This window comes from Uranotaenia lowii, chromosome 3 (genome assembly GCF_029784155.1).
Source record: "Uranotaenia lowii strain MFRU-FL chromosome 3, ASM2978415v1, whole genome shotgun sequence".
In the NCBI taxonomy this organism is placed as follows: Eukaryota; Metazoa; Arthropoda; class Insecta; order Diptera; family Culicidae; genus Uranotaenia; species Uranotaenia lowii.
In genome coordinates, this window is record NC_073693.1 from 221,185,797 (window position 1) to 221,207,924 (window position 22,128).

Sequence of the window (22,128 nt, forward strand, 5' to 3'; positions counted from 1 at the left end):
ACATTTTTTTTCTTCAAAGATACTTTTTTCGTTCTACATAGTCACAATTTGGTCACTTTTTTCAGTCCTCAAAGTCACTATTTGGTCACTTTTTTTCAAATTTTGGTCACTAAAGTCCCTACTTTTTCATTGTCGAACCGCTACCAGCCCTGACACCGGGTCATATCAACAATGATGCTGTGCGCTTCGACAATACGTATCACCTAAATATAGACCTATCGTGTTGCACCACCATCACCACACTACAGACCAGAGCACCTGTTCCGCAAAATCTCGCTCAAAATTATCTATGAACGTGCCCTGTAGAAAATGGGACAACGAACGTTTGAACAGAAACGAACCATTAAATTAGTGCTAATTGTCACCGCACATGTGGTAAACCTTCTTCGGCTTTGCCTTAGTAAATTAATGATGGTTTTTGGGCAATGAAAGAATACAAACCCGGCAAAACGGTTTGGGGAATGCATTTTCTGACTTGATACGCTTGTAAACATGCTTCAAGACTTAATCAACTGTCGTCGTTCGCCAAATCTAGTATGGTACTCGGTGACATAAATGAATTTTGTAAAGTATCTGAAGTATCGAAACGCTCAAACGACTAGGTAGGTACCTACTATGGAAATAATTAGTGCTATCCAGGATAACAAATCGAATACGTACATAAAGCATGTGCCGTTCCGTTGAATGCGAAATGCTCTCAGCAGAGATATCGAAAACATTTCCTTGACATCCGCCTCTTGTGTGAAGAGCAATTGGGGGGGACGGTTTGGTAGGAGTTGAGTTGAGACAAGAATCTGTCGAAAACAGACACGCATTTTCACTCTCGTTCCGTAACCTGAGGCCATTTCTACTTCCTTCCGACCTAACCACCGACCGAAACCAGCCAACACAAGGATGTAAACATTTACTGTTTGGATACATGTGAAGTTGATAGACCAGCAACCGCATCGGTGCGTGTGTGCCCTGTAGGGGGAAAACGACACTCCTGATAGCAGCAAGTACCTGTTGCCGAAAAGGAAAAGAACAAACCCAATACCTAAACGAACAACAGGCGATGGATTACCAGTGTATCGTGATCTACACCATCGTACGAATTACACCGTATCATCCGTACAACTCACTCTCGGAGCTGGAAGCGGATCTGCATGGTTGTGTCGATTGGATTAAATTCTACATTAAAAGGTTTGTTCCGTGATTATTCGGCACCCCAAATTCTCCTGATACATACTTTAAATTTTTTTCTAATTTTGCTGCTTCTTACCCCAACAAAACGAAAATTCATTTAAAACATCTAGAAGCTAGAATTGTATTTTTTTTTTTGGGAAAAAGGTAAAAGTTTCCATTGAACAAATACAATTTTCTTGGCAAGACTGTAAGACAATTTCAATTTTTTCTATAAGAAAATTTTATGTCATGAAATAACTTTCTGAGCGTGAGCATGTAATTTTGAACAACGTGAAAAAAGTTGAATTCTTTTTTGTTTGTATTTCCCCATCTCTCGGAAATTTTTATAGTTCCATATAGAAAATTGATTGGGAAAACTTCGAATACATGCGTCTTTCCCATGTATCAGTTGATTTTTATCAACTTCACAATAAGTATTGAATTGGTTCAAGTTTTGTCAGTATTTCTGGATCACTTTACGCATTTACGTATTACTGACGCTCTAAAAGAGATAACCTGGATAAGTGAGACACCTCTTTAACGTCAGGTTTACGGACTTTTTTGTTATCCCCATCCAAGATAGGTAGAGAAGAAGGTAAAACATTGCGCTTAACCTCAATCGACAGAGCAGTGTATACGCAGGGTTAAAAATAGTTATGGAATTTCGAACGATATGTTTGGGATTTGAAATAAAATTACAATTTATGGAAAATTGCGAGGTCTTATTGTTCAAATAAGTATACAGTCGCATTCTTTGAAATAACATGTGTTGAAATTAGTAAAATTTATGTTCTAATGCTTTCAATATTCTGACTACGAAACAGTTTTTTTTTGGAAATTTAGCAGTATTTCTGCAAAACATTCGAATTTCGGAAAGCATTTTGCAAATATAGTTATAAAGATATGCTCAAAAATGACTTGTTGCAACTTGTAATGAATGCTACTTTCTTTTAGGTCCAACAAAATTTAAAAACAATCAGTTATTAGGAATTTAGCAAAAAGCAATTTTTTTAACTCAATAAAAAATCCACGCAAAAATTATGTTTTTCAACCGCATAAGCGCTCAATGAATTGTAAATACTTTGGTTAACATTTTTATATTTTTTGCTGAATTTTAAAATTAGTAGTTTTTCTAGAAAACCAATAGTTCAAAAAAATTCCATACATTTTTGTGGAATTTCTATAACTATTTTTGGTTGGCCTACTAATACATATGTAAGCAACGGAGTAGCATACCTAAAGATCTAGCTATCCGAGCTATCCTGATCCCCATCTATACGCGAACTTGTCAATCTGACGGGTGGAGCAAAGCAACACTATCGAACGTTACTGTGGTAGGTACTAAGTATTCCAAATTAACGATTTGAAAATAAAAACTAACTTTCTAGAAGACCACTAGTAATTTTGGCTTTAACAAAAATATAGAAGGATTTTTTGTTTTTTTTTCTCTGCATTCTGTAGAGTATATAGGAATTCAAAACAAACTATGGCATAAAAAACTAAACGTAAATCTCTTAATATCTTTTAAACCATGAGTCAAAACGTATTGCGGTTTTCACAAAGTTGCTGAATAAACTAAGGTCTTGAATAACAGGGTTGCTAGCTTACCGGGAAAAACTTTGGAATTTCATCGCGTCACCGGGAAAAAAAAGGGAATTGTCATGTTTGAAATTTTTTCACAGGATTTCATAAATATTTTTAGAATTATTTCTAAATTTAACAGTAGTTTTCGACAATCACGATATCAGTGAACAAACAAAGTTTGAATCGCTTTTTTACTATGACATAATAACTAAAATGTTACAAAATTACAACTTTTATCGCAAAACCCAGTGAACATTTTGGTCTGTATATTTCAGTTGTTTCTGAGATATACACACTTTTGTACAATCTGAAAAAGTTGTATAGAATATTCTATATGAGCCTGTACGTACCAAAGTGGAGGCAATATACGGACCAAATTTTGCTCACCTTGAAAATATAAAACTTTGTATTGCGTTTTCAACAATTTGACAGCAACTTTACTTTGCATAAAATCATAGGATTGTACAACTTTCAACTTTTCATTGCCTGTCTTACAATTTGATTACAATTTCCTTTAGCAGGTAGCCTGAGGTTTGTACAACTTTCTTCGCCATTTAATACAATTTATTGTTACTGTATCCCAAAACAATTATATTTTTCCCTTATTACGATTTTACTATGAATCGCCGTGAACATTAATACAATAAAATTTAATGTTTACTGCGTAAAAAAATTGAACCATACACAACTTTATGTGTCTCTTTTCGCTCAGTCTCGAACTCACAACTCTCCGATCCCTCTCCTTCGATACTTCCTCGGCGCCATTTCATGTTGATGCAAACAAGCAAATTTGTTCATGTACAGTTGAGAGTGCCGTTTAAAAATCAGTTGATCGTATAAAATACCACTGACTGCATCATTTCGGACTCCAAATCTATTTATAGATGCCGTTTCTTTATATGCAACTTTAACCTATCTCATAGACGATTCTTTTACAATCAATAATTGTATTCAGCGCTGTGCGATCTTAACTAGCTATTTACTGTACTGTTAAACAATTCGACAATCTGCAGATTGTTTAAATTCCATAATACGATGTTCTTACAATTACTGTACGACATTTCATGGAAATAATATGTCATCATAGATCGCAAGCATGAAAGATTGTTTAATTGTACAGTGGGATATAATATTGAGTTTTACACAATTCTACAGCAATTCAAAACTACTTTAGTGATCTTTCTATACGATTAACAAAATATTATCGTTTATAATGAACAGTACAAACCATAAACGATAAAATATAATTTGGTTTAGCTACAACATGATGTTTATACAATTCCAATCTTAACTGGATGCTTTTACAATCTACAATAAACACTATTTTACGATTTCTGGGTTTCTGGATTCGTTTATCACAGGACCGGATTTTTTTAAGCGTCGCCTGTGTTTTTGCAAACGCCGACTGTATGTGCCACTTTTTTAATTTTTATAATTTTTTTTTTAAATTAAAACTGCCTTCATTTTTACATCAAAATTCGTCAAGAATTTCCAATTTTTGCAATTGTTGACATAAGATATTTGTTCGGGCTCGGCCGATGGGGGGGTTCGGATTTCGGGGAATTTCTTTCCGTCTCCAGTCGACGGCATCCACCAGCAGCAAGAATAAGGTAAGTCGCCGACCTTTCGCTGGCACAACAGCTGATCCACCCGCTGGGGGAGTGATTTCGTTTGCACTATTCGAGTTCTGCTTGCGAAAAAGCACCACACACTATGCACGATAATTGCTGCTAATTACTTAGGCTCAATTTCGGAATTTGTATTGAAAGTCGCTTGCATGGACTTAACTATGGAGTTTAATAATAGTAGAAGTAAAATTCCGTGCGATTCGTTTAACGTTCTAATCTATTCTAACTTAACTAAAATGGCTTACATACTATTGTGTGAGAACTCTCTCGGCGTTATGTTTAATGTTGCGAGAGAGTTAATGCTATTTTAGGGTACATGGACAGATATTGGTGTTTTCGAACAAATTGATTACAGTGTCAAGTGAACATAGAGGACACATATTACAAACAGAAAACAATTCCGAATTCCTGATCGGTGTAGTACCGATCAATATTGCTAAGCATAGGAATTGCATTATTAACAATTATTTACCGATTAATTAAATCTCAATAAGCGACTTTGAATGACATGAATGAATAGATTGTTTAAATTCCATTTTACGATTTTCTCACAATTACTGTACGACCTTTCATGGAAATAATATGTCATCATAGATTGCAAGCATGAAAGATTGCTTAGTTGTACAGTGGGATTAAATATTGATCTTTACACAATTCTACTGGGATTTAAATCAACTTTATTGATCTTTCTATACGATTAACAAAATGTTATCGTATAAAATGAACTATACAAACCATAAACGATAAAATATAACTTGGTTTAGCTACAACATGATGTTTATACAATTCCAATTTAAACTGGATGCTTATACAATCTACAATAAACACTGCTTTACGATTTCTGGTTATCTGGGAAACTAAACTATAAACTAACTACAGTTGAACCTGGATAAGTGAGAGTCCAATGGAATGAATTTTTTTTTGTCGCTTTAAGAGGTTTATAACTTAACCAGGTTCTTTATGATAGAGGGTCAGCAACATACAAATGCATAAAAATGATCTAGAAATGCAACTAAACAATGTGTATTTGATAAAAATCCACTGATTTAAAAAAAAAACAGTTGAAGCATCAGTTCGAAGTTTTCTCAAGTGAGTTTCAATATGGAACTATGCATATTTTGGTACCAAAACTTCAATACAAAAGTGGTATTTTCTCGACTCTAGCTTATAGAGATTTTAAATGCTCACTTAAAGAGGTTTTGTGCTTTAAAAAGCTTTGGACTTGGTGTTTTATCTCACTTATAGAGGTTTCTCGCTTATCAAGGTTCTACTGTATCAGTTTTCATTTTAGTTCGGAATGATTCAGTGTTCCACATACATATTTCATAAAATTATTTTCTTGCAAAAAGCAAATAATTTGGCAGTTTGAGACGTTTTTGAGCAGAGTTACACCTCTTTTTGACCAAAAAAGATATTAGATTTTCAATGTTCTTGTATATTTTGTTTGAATTCGCCTGAGGAACGAAGCATTATGTCACAAGTGTTAAGCTTTCAATTCTTTTCACATTAAACTTTTGCTTAAAATTTCCTACGCTGGAATATATGTCTTATGTAAAAATTATATCGAAAACAAGCTGCTGTCGAAATATTAGGTCTCACCCCTGATACAAAATAAAATCTTATATTCAAATGATTAAAGTTCAACCCTGTCCTATTCACTATTTTCTACATTTTCACGAATCTTTAGTTGAAAGGACAAGGTCACTACTAAAGTTTTCCATTGTTTTGTATTAAAAAACATTTTTTTTAAACATATCTTTGGATTTGTACAAAAAATTATAACGGCATTTATAAAATAGCTATATACTTTCCTGTAGTCTGAAGATTTTAAGTTTTGTAGACAAATCTTCATTCAAGTTGACAAGCTGATTTGATATATGTTTCGATGTATTTTTTTTACAAACTATACATTTTTTTTCTAGAACTCTATGAAAATTCTAGAAAATTTCACAGTGGCTGAAATGTACTACATCATAGTTTAAAGATCAATGTAACCGGACTTATTTTTGCAAAATTGTTGAAATTGGGGAGCAAAACAACGAATAGATACAAAATTCGTTTGAACCATGTTTAAAAGGTTAGAACCATGGTTCAAAAAACTATGCAAACCTATCAGTTTGATACGGAAAGACTAGGTGTTAAAAGACGCCGAAGTATTTGTCATGATTTTTAATCGGTTAACAAGTTTTAAGATACAATTATTAGAAATTTGAGGGCCTTTACATTGATTTTTTTTATTCACTATGATTTTATGTTAAAAAACGCGTATATTAAATGGGAAAATCTTTATTTATAACCGGGAAAAAATCGGGCAAAAACCGGGAAAAACTTTGGAATTTCAAAACGAAAAATCGCTAGCAACCCTGGAACAATGAAAACTCAAAAGTGATCTCCGGTGATGCCAGAAATTGTTATGAGGCCTCTATTGAAGTTTCAAATGATTTTTTTTTTCAATACGTTATATCTCCGAAATAAAAACATCTACCTAATCCAAACTTAAAACGTGATTTACATTGAGAATAATGAACTGATTCAAACACAGTTTTTGTTTTTTATGTGCAAGCCGATCTGAGGAGTTTTGCCATCCATGCATAAAGGGTGTCCACGATGAAATTGCAACATACAAAATTGATTCGCAAAATTCGAGTTTTCGTCCGATTGCCACCAAATTTTCAGGGATTGAAAACTCTAGTGGGCACTCTAGTTTACATCCAAAAAACGGTTGATTCACAGATTGTGCAGAATTTTATGGCCGGGATTAAGGCGAAGGTGCGGGCATTTGCGTATGGACTGTAATTAAAATACGAGTAAAATTTTAAAATGAAGTTTAATAGTTATTTTTCAATCCCTGAGAATTTGGTGGCAATCGGATGAAAACTCGAATTTTGCGAATCAATTTTGTGTGTTGCAATTTCAACGTGGACACCCTTTATACAGGTAGCGCGCACTTCTAACAGCGTTGGAGCAAAAGTTCTAATCAAAACAAGTTTGAAACTCCATTTTTTTTAAACTTTGTACAGAGTTTGCAACCAATAATCTAAGTATCATATATTTATTGCAATATCACAAATAATGTGAATGTACAGAGTTTTCATCACATTATTGTATTGTTAAGCTGACAAAATTACAATACGTTTTGATTGACTATTTTATGATTTTCGTTTGGAAAATGAGAAAATAATACACATTTTGAACGAAAAAATGTAGCCTTAAATAACTGTTACCATTTTCTTTTAATCTGCAAAAAAATATGTGTTTTAAGACACAAAAATGAACATTTTGGAAAAATCTAAAGACCCCCGGCGCAAATTGTTAGATTATTTAAAAAATAGTACTCTCAACCCCTAGTATACATAACTTCATAGTTTAATAAAAAAAGCAAAAAAAAAAAATTTTTTATATGTATTTTTTTTTTTATTTTAATTTTAACCGTTAACCCTTTCCGGAAGAGCGCACGATTATGGTTTAAGAATCCTTATAATATAAATAAAATTTGATTCTCCATATTTTGTTATCGTCAATCGTTTCCCCGTTATTCGACATTGACGTCGATTTTGATGGTCTTAAATTGTAGGTGTTTCTCGCTTTTTTTTTTGTAAAACTGTACTGATTTTTTTTCTTCAAATAACAACCATTTTTGCTACCTTAATGCAAGTTTTTCTCAACAAATTTGTAGCTAACACGTGTTTAACTATCCTCCAAACTGCTGAATCTCAGAAACTACGTAACGCCTGTAATTGAAATTTCGCATAGTGATATGAAAAATTCTATTGATTGGATACAAAATTACGCAAGGTACAATATTTTAGGGTTGGACCGAAAATTGCAATTTTCATAGAATTTTGGGCAGGTCATGGAAACAATTCCTTTTCTGTCCACCAATCAGTTAATAAATTTCTGTCAAAGGCAATAATAAAAATGATTAATTATAATGTGTTTTAAAATAAGAATCCCTCGATATTTTTCTAAACTTTTGATTGAAAATGATTTACTGGTTATTGAATAAATATATTATATAGTATGACTTTCATATGCAAACATTCGTCCGAAATTCTAAAAAAATCGCGGTTTCGGTTCATGCCTGAAAAACTCTATCTCGTGTAAGTTTCGACAAGCAATCGATAAAATTCCTCATAAACTTCACACTTTGAGCTGAGCTTTATATTTCAACAATCACTTGGGTATTGCAATTTGAATGATCAAAGTTCAAAAAGTTCAATTTTAATAGAATTATTGTAATTAGACTGTATGTAAAATTTGAACAAAAAATATCTTCAGAGTTATGGAAGTTCAAAGTTAAAGTGACAGTGCGCTTGCTTTCCATTTCTATATAGAATAGTAAACCTCCGATTCTGGCATGCGTGCCAAAACAAGAAAAAATAGTAATAAAAAAAAATGATTTAAAATTGTCATAAATTGACGATAAATGACAATTAGTACAATGATATATTTTTAAGTAAAATATGGAGAAAAAAATGGATTAACAAATTTTCTCGTTCGATATTGGCACGGTCCGATTTTGAAAATCCAAGGTGCTCAGGAGTTTGCCAAAATCGTCCTGTCCTATATGTGTGTGTTCGTTTTTTAAAGATGTCTTACAGTTATCTGATTCGGTTTGCAACTATCGTTTTATTGTTGGTCACGTTGGGAAACATATCTTTAAGTAGTTTAGGAATAATTATCACTTTGATGTATTCTCCTAATTTATTTCAACACTCTGGCTCCAGAGACAATTTTCTCTGGAGCCACTTTTTTCAATCTTATATACATATTCAGAACGAGAGTCTTCTAAATGTTGTCTGTTTAACCATGTGAAAAAAACGGTTCAATCATCCGATAACTGAACAGTATCAAGTAGCTCGATAAATTACAAAAATTATATTGGAATCAAATTTCGCTTTCCAGTGTGCGTGTGTCTGTGTGTATCGCTGTCTGTTTCCTACACACACAAAAGCCTCGCCTTTCTATTTTTAGCCCTATCCCCCCTCCTAGGAAATTTTTGTTCTCAATATTGCAGGTTGATTCGATTCTCTTTTCCCGATGTGTCCCCATCATCGTCGATGAAAGCTTTAGATCTGAAGCATCATTATTGTGAGCAATTTGTAGGAGAAAAAGCCTCCACTCGCCCCCACACTTTGACTTGTAGTAGGTACATCTGATCCGGATGGGAGGTGATTTCCATGTCTTCCGGTTCCCTAACCTTTTTCCACTTGTGCGCTTTGCGCTGAACCTCGTAATAACAGGAAAATTGTCATGGAACATTCAGTCTCCGGTTGCTGCAGTTTAAACAATTTCTAAAATCGATGAAGCTTCCTAATGGAAACACCAACAAACAACCATGCTTAACTTCTTGGACCGGATAATTTCAATCAACTTATTCTTATTCTTGGCACTCGCTCGAGCGCACTTGAAAAGGTTCCTCTTGAAGGGGAGCATAAAAGTTGTTGTCCTGTTGCTATCAGAGTTCGAGCTCTAGTTATCGTCGTCGATGGTAGACGAAGCACAAAATATCTTCGATGAAGATGAAGCGCCTTAATTGAATCATCTTCTTTCGAGGCATTCAAAAAATTGGGAAAACCGTAAGCACTCAATCATGAAAGGATGAGTAGATTGCGACGCAACAAATTATAAGGATAACTTCAAGATTTTCAGTATTCTTTATAAACGAAAAGGATCATGGCTTTTCGAAGAAACGAATTCAACAGTTCAAAGTTACAACGATGCCGTCAAAGGGATAGCATTCAAACAAAAATAGTTTATATAAAGATTCCCAACTCTTATGAAAACCGGGAGACAAAAAAAATAAGCGCCACCATCAAATATGACGGCAGAAATGCAACTAAAACACAGTGAACACTGTTAGCAGAAAAAACTCATGTTAATCAGTTTTTATCACACGGTGGGACACATGTACTCAATTGAGAGTTATTAAGCACAGCAATCAAAAGTCCCATTAACAATAACTAATTTGTGCACTCAAAAATCTCCAGTGTCAGAAATGAGGGTGTGGATTATTTTATGCGCAGCCACAAAATGGGACTGCACACTTTAGATCTGTGGATTGTGACATTTGTGCTATATTTCAAATCAGTACCTATTGAAATTAGTTTTTTTTTTAAATTTTTCTACTCGCTAACCGCTTTTTGTGACAGCAAAAGATTGCACAATATTCAAATTAAAAAAAAAATATATATATATATCAGCATGATTGTTTCACTTTGAAGAAGACTCAAAATTTGCAAAATTAACAAAATTAATAATAAAATAATATTCTTCAAAATTTAACACGACACTTCAGATAAAGTAAAATGCCACAGTTTTATAAGTTGATCCAGCTGTTTCTATCATGCAGCACTTTGAGTATTGTGTTTTTCTAACTTTTTTCTTGCAGGCCATTTAGCTAAATTTAGTTCTATGTACAAATTTAACAGAGTAAATAAAGGTAGCGGTACACCTCAGGTGAAAATGAAAAATCTTCTCTAGCCAGTAACTAAAAATAGTTGAAAGATGAATTTTGAACTGGTCTTAAAATCTCCTAAGATGTTTTAATTTCGATTCCTCTGATTTAACCGTAGGAATGTTATCACATTGAGGGAATCAAAAAATAAAATCTTAAGAAGTTTTAAACACTGAGACTGGCTTGAAATTCAACTTTTCACTGTGTTCTTAAATTATAAATTGTAAAGTATTCTTAAATTATTATTTTCTTTATACACTTTTTTTTATTCATTGCTGATATAAATAATCAAATTAAAAACATTGTGAACGTTAATGTTTTCATTATTATTTTAACTGTTTAAGTTTGAGTTTTTTCACAATCGATGAATCTGAATGCGGTTAGCTCAATTTTACTGAGTCAGTAGCATTTGTTTCTGCAAAATTTAATCAAATTACTTCAGAGTGCATTTTGAATAATTTTAAATTTATTGAAAACATATCAGAGTGCATCATGATCTGCACGCTCGTATCATTAAACACAATTTGTGAGAAATGTTGACCTTTTCCGTCAGCAGGTGGTGCTGATGTTTGTAGAAAGAATGTCTGTTGGAATTTATATGAAAAATGTCAAGAGCTGGGTATCTTTATATCTACTATCTTTGATTCAAAGCAATGGTCTCATTCAAACGAGAAATCTTGCTGCTATCCTATCCCACTTCTTCTTCCTACATATTTTTTTTATCGATTGGCCGTTGGTCATTGGTGGGTGGAGTGGAGCAAACATTTTAAAACTGCTGAAGGAGTCTTATTCATAAAATATGCACTCAACAAATGCAGCTAGCAGTAGGTAGACGCTAACTGGCTTGGTTGAAGACATTGACTGCTGATTGTGTACGATTCTGTACCGCATCTAGGGTTGTTGAAGAGAATTTCACGAAGTTTTAAGTAAATTTAAAAAATGGATATTAAATCGCCAAAGGAAACTGAAACACCTACTTCGAAATGTGTAAATTATTTAAAAACCCACCCATCGATAACTTTGGAAGATTTAATTGCAATCTTAGATCAACCCAAGAACAAATAAACTTGATTGGTATTGATTGAATAGCAGTTTGATGATTAATAATTTTTCTAATTTGCATTTTTTTTTGCAGAGCTGTTGCCGCCTACCTGAGGGCTCTAAATCTGTCCCCCTACAATGCGGTCGTTCACGGAAATTTGGCCTGCGTGTACTACGAGCAAGGTCTCATCGATTTGGCCATCGACACCTATCGCCGGGCCATCGAGCTGCAGCCAAACTTCCCCGATGCATACTGCAATCTGGCGAATGCCCTCAAGGAAAAGGGTCAGGTCCAGGAGGCCGAAGATTGCTACAACACAGCCCTCCGGCTGTGCCCTAACCATGCCGATTCGCTCAATAACTTGGCTAACATAAAGCGCGAACAAGGCTACATCGAAGAGGCGACCAGATTGTACTTGAAGGCCCTGGAAGTGTTCCCAGAATTTGCTGCAGCCCATTCGAACTTGGCCTCGGTTTTGCAACAGCAGGGAAAACTAAATGAAGCTCTGTTACATTACAAAGAAGCCATTCGCATCCAGCCGACGTTCGCTGACGCGTACTCAAATATGGGAAATACGCTCAAAGAGATGCAGGACGTGGCAGGAGCTCTGCAGTGTTACACCAGAGCCATCCAGATCAATCCAGCCTTTGCTGATGCGCACAGTAATTTGGCCAGCATCCATAAGGACTCCGGCAACATTCCGGATGCGATTCAGTCATACAGAACGGCACTCAAACTCAAACCAGATTTTCCCGATGCATACTGCAACTTGGCACATTGCCTACAGATCGTATGCGATTGGACAGACTACGAAGTACGCATGAAAAAGCTAGTGGCCATTGTTGCCGATCAACTCGATAAAAATCGTCTTCCATCGGTTCATCCGCATCATTCGATGCTTTACCCACTGTCACATGATTTCCGCAAAGCTATTGCGGCCCGACATGCTAATTTATGTCTGGAAAAAATCAATATCCTGCACAAACCGCCTTACAAATTCCCTCGCGAGTTGAGCGGTCGACTGAGGGTTGGTTATGTAAGTAGTGATTTTGGAAACCATCCGACATCGCATCTGATGCAATCGATTCCCGGAATGCACGATAGATCGCGCGTAGAAATATTCTGCTACGCACTTAGCCCTGACGACGGAACGACGTTCCGGAGCAAAATCTCTCGAGAAGCCGAGCATTTCATTGATCTTTCGCAGCTCGCTTGCAATGGGAAAGCTGCTGATCGAATACATGCCGACGGAATCAATATTCTAGTGAACATGAATGGTTACACAAAAGGAGCAAGAAATGAAATCTTCGCTCTCAGACCCGCACCAGTGCAAGTCATGTGGTTGGGCTACCCGGGAACCAGTGGTGCCAGTTTCATGGATTACATCATAACTGATTCGGTCACATCTCCGATGGAACTAGCGGATCAGTACAGTGAAAAACTTGCCTACATGCCGCACACTTATTTCATCGGCGATCATCGACAAATGTTCCCACACTTGAAAGAACGCGTAATCGTTAGTGGTAAACTGGCTAATCAGTTGGCTGACAACGTTGCAGTGATCAATGCAACCGATCTATCACCACTAGTGGAAAACACCGACGTCAAAACGGTGCGTGAAGTGGTTCTTGCAAACAAACCAGTCGAAATTCAGCACAAAGTCGTCGAGCTTCCAACGACCACACCAGTCGAAACAATGATCGCTTCTGGACAGATTCAAACGTCACTCAATGGGGTGGTTGTTCAAAATGGCTTGGCCACAACACAAACGAATAACAAAGCTGCTACCGGCGAAGAGGTTCCGCAGAACATTGTCGTTACTACCCGGCAACAGTACGGTCTACCTGACGACGCCATAATCTATTGCAACTTTAACCAACTTTACAAAATCGATCCCCATACTTTGACCTGCTGGGTGAATATTTTGAAGGCAGTTCCAAATTCTGTCCTTTGGCTGTTGCGGTTCCCTGCTGTTGGAGAAACCAACATCCAATCCGCCGCTCAACAGCTTGGACTTGGCCCTGGTCGTATCATCTTCTCCAATGTAGCCGCCAAGGAAGAGCACGTGCGACGTGGACAGCTAGCAGATGTGTGCCTCGATACACCACTCTGCAACGGACACACCACATCAATGGATGTACTTTGGACAGGAACCCCTGTCGTTACACTTCCGGCAGAAACACTGGCATCGAGGTAAGCAAAATTATAATATTACGAGAAAAAAATCAAGCTATACAGATTCCAGAGGCCATCTCTTTTAATCGTTTTACTTTAATTTCCATTGCAGAGTGGCCGCGTCTCAGTTGGCCACCCTTGGGTGCCCGGAACTAATAGCACGGAACCGCCAGGAGTACCAGGACATCGCCATCAAACTGGGTTCCGATCGGGAATATCTGAAGGCAATCCGAGCCCGGGTATGGGTGGCACGCAGCGAGAGCCCACTGTTCGATTGCCGACAGTATGCCCACGGCTTGGAAACGCTATTCTACAAAATGTTCGAGCGATTCAGCCGTGGTGAACGGCCGGACCACATTTCGGCCAAGGATATGGTCAAATAATTATTTAAAAAAAAAAATAACAACTAGTAGTGTCTTTTCCGCGCATACATTGTCTTTTTCACACTTTCCCAATTTGAATTTGTTTAACGTGAAAGCAGGCAACTTTCAAAAATTTATTTTACGATATTCTTATTTATTCGATAGGTTTCCCATTCAGAAACTGTTGAAAAGGTGAATGATTTAAATCAATGGAAATAGTGTTCATTGATGCAAAGATTATTTTAGTGATATTAAAGATCATAAGTCAGAATTAGTGTAATAAATACTCTAAGTAAATGTTATCTTCTATTGTATGTTTTGACACTAATGAAAACTATCCAACCGGTTGCATTGAGCTCAACCGACATTATGAGAAGATTATGATTTACATTTTCCGTATGACTCTTAGCAATGAACCTACACGTTAGTAAACATTTTAAGCAAACCCCGATTCTGATTCGCTCCGCTTCTTGTAGATAGCGATTCAATTCTGATGATGTGCATTTTATTAGTTTTTCAACATGACAGATTTGATCAATAGACAGGAAAAATGAAAAGGAAACCAATATCCTAATACATTGAAAATCACACAAACGCCAAAATATTGGAATCGGTACCTACTCGTGGGTACCGCCAACCTTACAACTGGTAAAGCACGATTAATAATATTGTAAATAAATTTGTTTCTGTAGATAAGACGTTTCTTCAAAGATTAAAACAATCTATTTACTATGTATAGAAAGTAGTACGAATTTGAAATAAAATGTATGTTAAATTGACACTGCTTTGCTGGTTTATTCGAATATCACATGCCTATTATCATAAGAGCAGCAACAGAACATTTATTCACTCATTTTTCTTTTTTATACCATGTTTTGATAAAAGCGCAGAACTCGCAGCGCAGCGCAGCGCAGAGAATTTAGAAAACTCATCAACCTTTCATTGAAATGAATGTAACAATAACATAATTTTTTGATAATTCCAACAGATGGATATGAGATTTGAAGACAATGACAGGTGTTAATGAGCATAAGTTTACGTAACACACTTTGAAACCCATGACAAACTTTTGTCCACTATAGAATGGTTAGAAGTTATGCCGATAGGCGACACTATTTCCATCCACGCAACAGGGCTACTTAGGCGCGGTGCGTGACGTCAGATGAATCAATATAAGATCGGTTCGCTTGGCTCTTGGAATCGTTTCATACCAAAAACCTCCCTTGGGATGGGCTTCAAGAACCCGATCAAGCCTGTCCGAAGACTTCCTTGACCTAGTAATTAAGTTCTTATTGTAACTTCAAGGTTTTCGTAAATAAAAATCACAATTACAATTACAAGATACGTTTTTCGTCTGGAGAACCTACGGAAGTAATGTGAAATTTTGAGGGTTTTGAGTTATACAATTATTGCAGGTCACGCGCCGTGCACACGAAACCCAAATGACCTGGCAAAATTTTCTCAAAGAAAAACCATTTAAAAAAAAGCTTCAAAATGTCGTTAATATTAATTCTTGAAAGAATCCAACAACATTCCAATGTGTTAAAAAAGGTGACTTTAAAAATCTTTAGTTTGTATTTAAAAGAAAATACATTATTTTGACGAAGCGTGCTGTCCGTCGATGATGACGTTAATGATGATGACAGTTGATGATAACGACGACGGAATTTTTGTTTTGGTAGTGCGCAAGAGTTGCAGAATCAATGAAATCCCGTTTTGTTGTGTTCGTTGGCGTATAAATTCCTCTGTCAACCGTGTGCCCTTTTTCCCATTTTCCGGCTGCTAATAAAGGACGGGGCTGTTTTCCCATTTTCCAATATAAGGTGAGTGTGTTGTGTAAGCTTTTCCCGTGTACGAATACATGTCGCGGGACTCTGCTCGGTCTATCATAATGGTATTGGTACGAGTTTTCCGAAAAATATGCTGAAAAAGGATACACCAAAAGTTTTCTAATAATTGTCTAATCGCCTTTCATTGAAAGAAAATTTAAAGATTTAATCCTTAATTAGTGCCGCAGAATCGAAATTATTTGTACGGATTTGTCGAGTCAACAATCCTTTACAAAGCGCTATAGTTATCGCTGTATTCGAGCATTACGCCGAGGTTTGGAAAAAGGATAAATTCAATTCAGTCAATACGCACCACCAGAAACCGAGTTTTCCATTTTGCGAATAGAATATGGTTGAAATGTATATCGCGCGTACAAAGTGAAAATTGCCAAAAATGCCTTCCTACCGCAATGCCATTTATCGACGTTGTGGGCTGCGGGCTGACCAACAACAGTTTGGCGAAATGCTGAAGAAATGAAAGAAAATCGCAAGTTGGATTGCCAGCTTTTCCGTAATAAAATCGGTAGTTTTCTTGTATGGTCAGATGTGTAATGAACTGCAGATTCGGATTACGTCCACCCAATAAAGTATGATGGAAGATCCATTTTTTGTGGTGAAAGAGTAAGTCTCCATATGTGAACTTGGCTATCTTTCCGAATGATAAAAATCGATAACGCTATTAATCTGTTTTATCTTACGTTGAACAGTTATTTTTTTTGTTCCATAGTAGCTTTTATGCGCCGTGTGGAATTTTTCATTAAGTAAATTTAGCAGTATTTTACTTAATAGTATAGACTTTTTTCTGAAATAATTTTGTATCATGGGTAAATTATCATAAAAAATTATTTATAACATGATTAAGATATTACGCTTTAATTCTTGTGCGCTGATTGATTATTTTTCAATTTCCAGCGAAGTATTCAAGGCACTAAACAAAACACGCGGATTATATCTCCGGTGGCGTGAACTGAATGATGCACTTTCCGGTGGCACAACAGCTGAAGCCGATTGGACCACAACAGAGTTAAAAAATTCTCTCCGCAGCATCGAGTGGGATCTCGAGGACCTCGAGGACACGATCAATATCCTTTGCTCAAAAGATTCTTTGCTATCACTCGTATAAAAACAGTTATAATTCTATAATCTATTTTCAATCAATAGTTAATCATTATTTTTCGAGAACTAACATCTATTTTTTATACTAACTAAACAACTTGTCCAGTATGATTCCTTAACATCAACCAACAAGTATTGTAGAGAAAAATCCTAGCAAATTTAAGATCGACAACAAAGAACTCTCAAGTCGACGTCATTTCATCGACGCTACCAGAGATGAGGTCAAGTCTATGAAAGATCGTATGAGCATCAACCGCAACAGGGATCGCGATATAACGGCCAGACAACCGCTCTTGGATAACTGCGACAACGGTTCACCTCAGAATCTAGCGACCAAAAATCTTATCAACAATAACTGTCTGAACGCTGGTGCAAACGGAATTATCTTGCACAGCGGAGGTGTGATCAGCTGCAATTTAAACAACAATAATTTGAACAATCTAGCTGGAACTGGTAAAAATCTGATCAGCTCAGCCGGTGCAGCAATGGCCGCCTCACGACATAGTGGTGCCAAATACTCCAAGTTGGAGAACAACCTGGACGACAGCCCTACCCATTATGCACCGTCCTCTTCGTCGGTGATGTTGGACGGCGGTAGCACCCGATTCGTTGAGGATAACCTGGCGACCCAACACCGTATCATGGCTTCCCAAGACGAACAACTCGATGTGATCAGCGATTCGATTGGCACCCTCAAAACCGTTTCTCGGCAGATTGGGATTGAGCTGGAGGAGCAGTCAGTGTAGGTTTCTAAGGTGTAGTTTGCTAACTTAGACCACATTGTATGAACGTCTGATAATCTTTTCAGAATGCTGGATGAGCTTGGCAACGAGTTGGAACAAACGGATTCGAAGCTCGACTCAACCATGAAGAAAATGGCCAAAGTATTACACATGAATAATGGTAAGCTTGACCAACTAAAATTGCATGAGTTATACGTAATATTATTGATTTTCATTTCCAGATCGCCGTCAGTGGATGGCCATAGTAGTGTTATCGATTGCATTGCTTGTTGTGATAGTGATCTACATTATACTTTAGGTCTACATCTTACGGTGTGTATGGTTAAGCGCCAATTCAATACCGTTGTGGAGTATTTCACTTAGTTGCAACGAAACTTATATACCTAGCACTTTAACGTAGATAAGGAATGGAGAAAAAAACAACAACAACAAAATGCAATGACTGAAGGAAGATTACTGCAACATATATCAAGTATCAATAGCAAGATTTCAGTACATTCGCTAGATTCCAATCAAAAATGATTCCAGCAGCTGTAAGGCAAGATTCCCCGAATTGCATAGCTTATGCTATGTGAGGTCTGTGGAAAATGGATTAGGTTTTCATAAAAAAACCATTCAAAATAGAATTCGACTCTATACTTTCTTAATAGCATTAGAAATCTGGTGTGTATGCCGATCAAAAAGTGATTAATGTAAAGATTGTAACCATAAGGTAAACTGGTAACGAGGTTTGCACTGCTCGTTTGAATTATACAAATCCCCGTGTACATAGATATGGACCGGTATTCCCAAAATTATGACACGAATATAAGCTCTTCAAAATGTAAACAAAAAAAATATATAATTACACATTTTTCCACGATGCATAGAACCATGGAAACCATTACAGTAGAAACTTGAAGTTAATGTGAACATCACTAACAGATTTATATTGCACCTGGCACCGGAAATCGCCTGGCAGGTTTCCATTCCTTTAACATACTATATATCTTACTGCTAAGAATTCCCTTCACTAGAGTTGAAATAATTTTGTAAAAAAAAAACAAATCTAGTCACAGTTTATTCCTTTAAGAATGCATCAAAGTAAAAATATTATTTGCAACACCCCGGGTCTGTTTCCGGTTTATGTTATTATAAACGAGTATCTCAAAGAAACTTCATGGCTTAAGTTACAGTATACCCGAAGTACCTATGGCCAAATTTTCAAATATTTTGAACGCATTTTCTTGAGTACTGATATCATTTAAGAAAACCAGCAATAGTACGGTTAGAACAGTTTTCTTTTGATACGGTTTTTTTTTGTTTTAAATAAAATACTGAACAACAGAAACTCGTAAAGTCAAACATTCTCTTTTACTTACTTTTCCTTATGGGCGACAGGCAAGCGTTCCAAGGGCTCCCAGACACCAGCTGATCGCGCGTGCCTCAACAACAGTCTTCGTAAAATATTATTTTCACATTCTTTTCGATTCTTTTCGGATACCTCGAAACAAAAGGCCCTCGAGTACAATAGCTACTATTGAACAACTTTATTACCGGCTTTGGTACTGAAAATAAACTTCTTAAATTTCACTTCCACCTGAACTGCGGAAACTTTCTGTTTCAGTTGTTCGAGTGTTTCTTTTGAAAGTGGCTCCTGGAACCGCAGTTTTACTTTGGAAGTTGTTCCAAATGTGTCCGCTATGATGCCACGTTCACCAGTGCTAAGTCGTACGTCCAACCCTATAAATGCCTGCCGGTTGTTGCCGTCCTTCTTGAAGAGAGAGGTGGCGATCAGTTCTGACTCGTTCACCACTCGTTGTATTGAGCCGGTTTTATGCTTTTCTTTGAAAACTTTCATGCTTGGCAGAAAACTAGTGCGGTAGTTTTTATCCGTAACTCCATAATCTAAATGACCATGGAAAGCTATGCGGCACATATTTGAGTGGATATCGGTGTCCAGTTTAGATCCAATAACGAGAGATGAAGGTACAGCTTGGATCGGCTTCTCGAATTCCAGTAGGACATAACTAGCAACGTTATGTTCGTCCTTAGAATTTGGATCCAGTTCTTCTGCGTACTCGTAAGGCGAGTTTATATCAAAGCTTTCTAGTGTGCTTTTAAACAAAAGAATTCGGGCCATCGTTGTTTCGTATCCACATGTAACATGATACTTTGAACCCGATCGAATCATGCTTTTAAAATATTTTATTGGATATAATCTCATTATCACTGCATGGACATCTTTCACAATGCCTGGCTTCGACAGGAGACCTCGCTCGAGTAACTTCGGATCGAACTGTGTAATGCATAAGCCTACGCGATCTCCCTGTTTAGCTACCTGTTGACTTTGTTTGAACATCTGAATCGATTTCACCTTTTTAACCTGTCTGATTTTCGGTATTTCTATATCTTCGTTCAAAGTCACCTGGCCCTGAAGAACAGTTCCTGTGCAAACTGTTCCATGACCTTTGATGCTGAAACAATGATCTACTGCAAATAAAAACGGTGCCTCCACGTACCTCTCTGGGATGGAAGTATGCTGTTGAAGAGCGTCCACCAGTTTGTCCATATGCAATCCTGCCAAAGCAGAAACTTCTACCACCGGTGAACCAGCAAAAACCGTTCCGGCCAAAGCCATCGTCAACCCTTTTTTGGCCTTTTCAATAAACTTCGGTTGTTTAATTTGATCGAGTGCGTCAATTTTATTCAACGTTACTATCATTTTCCTACAGGTTAGTTCCCCGATGACCAAACATTCTGCCGTTTGCGTCTGTATTCCTTTAGCAATATCTACGACCAGGATGATCATGTCAACAATTTGAGCTCCACCAATGATGGTTCGTATCAAACTGGCATGGCCTGGACAGTCTACGAAAGTATACTGCAGCTTGTCATGAGTCACCAATTGCGAACGAAGATGATCCGGTAAGTTCACCTGAGAATCAGTCATTTTGTTCCAGTATACCGAAAGTAATTTAAAATTATTTATTTTTAAAAAAATTTAAAAATTAAAAAAAAAAAACCTCCAACATACCTGTAATCCACTAAATCCCAGATCGAGTGTAATCCCGCGCTGCTGTGACTGGGGGTTCTTGTCGAATGCGGCAGTACTTGCAACGCCGCTCAACGCTTTGGCCAAGGTAGTTTTGCCGGAATCGACATGACCGACAATTCCTACGTTGATGTTCAACATCAGAAAAAATAGCAGTCAGAATCAAACATCCAAACCTCTGGTACTCTGTACATAAACGATTGAACAGCACTGACTAAAATCAAACAAAAGAATAGTTGATTCATTTTTGTTGTGTTGTGTTTATCATCTTTCTACAAACCATGATGGCTCTAGATATGGTGATCTCAGATGCCAAATCGCCATTCCGCCATATTGAAAAAAGTTTTGACAGCCGGCTGTAGTGTTTACGAAAAAAGGGGTCAAGGGATGCCAGGTGTTAGTGATAAAAAATCAGATGGGAAAAAAGTGTGTATATGTGCAGAAGCCAATCGTAAAGGAAAGTTAAAAAGATTTAAAACCGTACTGGGGTTTAGTTTATTTTATTATATTTAAATTGAGTTTTCGGAAAAAAGCAATGATATGAGTATATTCAATGAATTAATTTGTATTCTAAACACTTTTTTTCAATAAAATTACAATACAGTTCGGTCTATCCGTATGTTCCGAAAAAGAAAAACTTTTTTTGACCGTTATGATAGAAAGGATCTTAAAGGGTGGAACAAACAACTAAAACCCTAAACCGGATGTTGTTTGCTCCTTATATTCTTTTTACCTTATCCAAAGAGCTATTTTGTTTCCCTTTAATCGAAAAGTGTTGGATGAAAATAAACGTAAATCGGTTTTGCTAAAGGAATGCTCTAAATTCTGCTATTGATCATTTTCATGTAAATGATAAACGATTTTATGATTCGAAATGCTACCCATCAGATCCGGATTACTCGATTGGATCTTCTGGAGCAGCGATGGCAACAGACGGGGGTCCTCCTGAAGCAGCTTTTTCATCTCGATGAAGATCGGATGTTCCTGCAGGAGG

General features: G+C 36.6%; 3 protein-coding genes across 4 annotated transcripts; 2 read left to right on the top strand and 1 right to left on the bottom strand.

Annotated features, from left to right (window-relative positions):
* Nucleotides 1-313: 313 nt before the first annotated feature.
* Nucleotides 314-15,191, top strand: LOC129750933 (UDP-N-acetylglucosamine--peptide N-acetylglucosaminyltransferase 110 kDa subunit). 2 transcript variants are annotated; one of them, XM_055746142.1, is made up of 4 exons: nt 314-602; nt 884-1,182; nt 11,969-14,068; nt 14,163-15,191. In XM_055746142.1, exons 2-4 carry the CDS (start codon nt 1,055-1,057, stop codon nt 14,431-14,433), a joined length of 2,499 nt encoding a protein of 832 aa, XP_055602117.1. In that variant the 5' UTR covers nt 314-602; nt 884-1,054; the 3' UTR covers nt 14,434-15,191. The 2 variants fall into 2 exon arrangements, with proteins under 2 accessions (XP_055602117.1, XP_055602116.1); XM_055746141.1 differs by having other exon boundaries at nt 314-1,182.
* Nucleotides 15,192-16,256: 1,065 nt separating this feature from the next.
* LOC129751938 (syntaxin-10) lies at nt 16,257-19,444 on the top strand. The gene is made up of 5 exons (XM_055747728.1): nt 16,257-16,862; nt 17,154-17,322; nt 17,489-18,099; nt 18,166-18,260; nt 18,322-19,444. Exons 1-5 carry the CDS (start codon nt 16,831-16,833, stop codon nt 18,396-18,398), a joined length of 984 nt encoding a protein of 327 aa, XP_055603703.1. The 5' UTR covers nt 16,257-16,830; the 3' UTR covers nt 18,399-19,444.
* Nucleotides 19,445-19,605: 161 nt separating this feature from the next.
* Nucleotides 19,606-21,337, bottom strand: LOC129755236 (selenocysteine-specific elongation factor). Its single transcript, XM_055751622.1, has 2 exons — nt 21,117-21,337; nt 19,606-21,017 (listed from the first exon to the last, which is right to left on the bottom strand). Exons 1-2 carry the CDS (start codon nt 21,273-21,275, stop codon nt 19,617-19,619), a joined length of 1,560 nt encoding a protein of 519 aa, XP_055607597.1. The 5' UTR covers nt 21,276-21,337; the 3' UTR covers nt 19,606-19,616.
* Nucleotides 21,338-22,128: the final 791 nt, after the last annotated feature.

Bases quoted from the DNA above. Each gene is read 5' to 3' on its own strand.
- LOC129750933 (XM_055746141.1), top strand. From the start codon at position 1,055: ATGGATTACCAGTGTATCGTGATCTACACCATCGTACGAATTACACCG. The intron at 1,183-11,968 runs GTTTGTTCCGTG...TTTTTTTTGCAG, and splicing joins ATTAAATTCTACATTAAAAG to AGCTGTTGCCGCCTACCTGA. The intron at 14,069-14,162 runs GTAAGCAAAATT...TTTCCATTGCAG, and splicing joins GCAGAAACACTGGCATCGAG to AGTGGCCGCGTCTCAGTTGG.
- LOC129755236 (XM_055751622.1), bottom strand. From the start codon at position 21,275: ATGTTGAACATCAACGTAGGAATTGTCGGTCATGTCGATTCCGGCAAA. The intron at 21,018-21,116 runs GTATGTTGGAGG...ACTGATTCTCAG, and splicing joins TGGGATTTAGTGGATTACAG to GTGAACTTACCGGATCATCT.
- LOC129751938 (XM_055747728.1), top strand. From the start codon at position 16,831: ATGATGGAAGATCCATTTTTTGTGGTGAAAGA. The intron at 17,323-17,488 runs AATATCCTTTGC...CATCAACCAACA, and splicing joins AGGACCTCGAGGACACGATC to AGTATTGTAGAGAAAAATCC. The intron at 18,100-18,165 runs GTAGGTTTCTAA...TAATCTTTTCAG, and splicing joins GAGCTGGAGGAGCAGTCAGT to AATGCTGGATGAGCTTGGCA.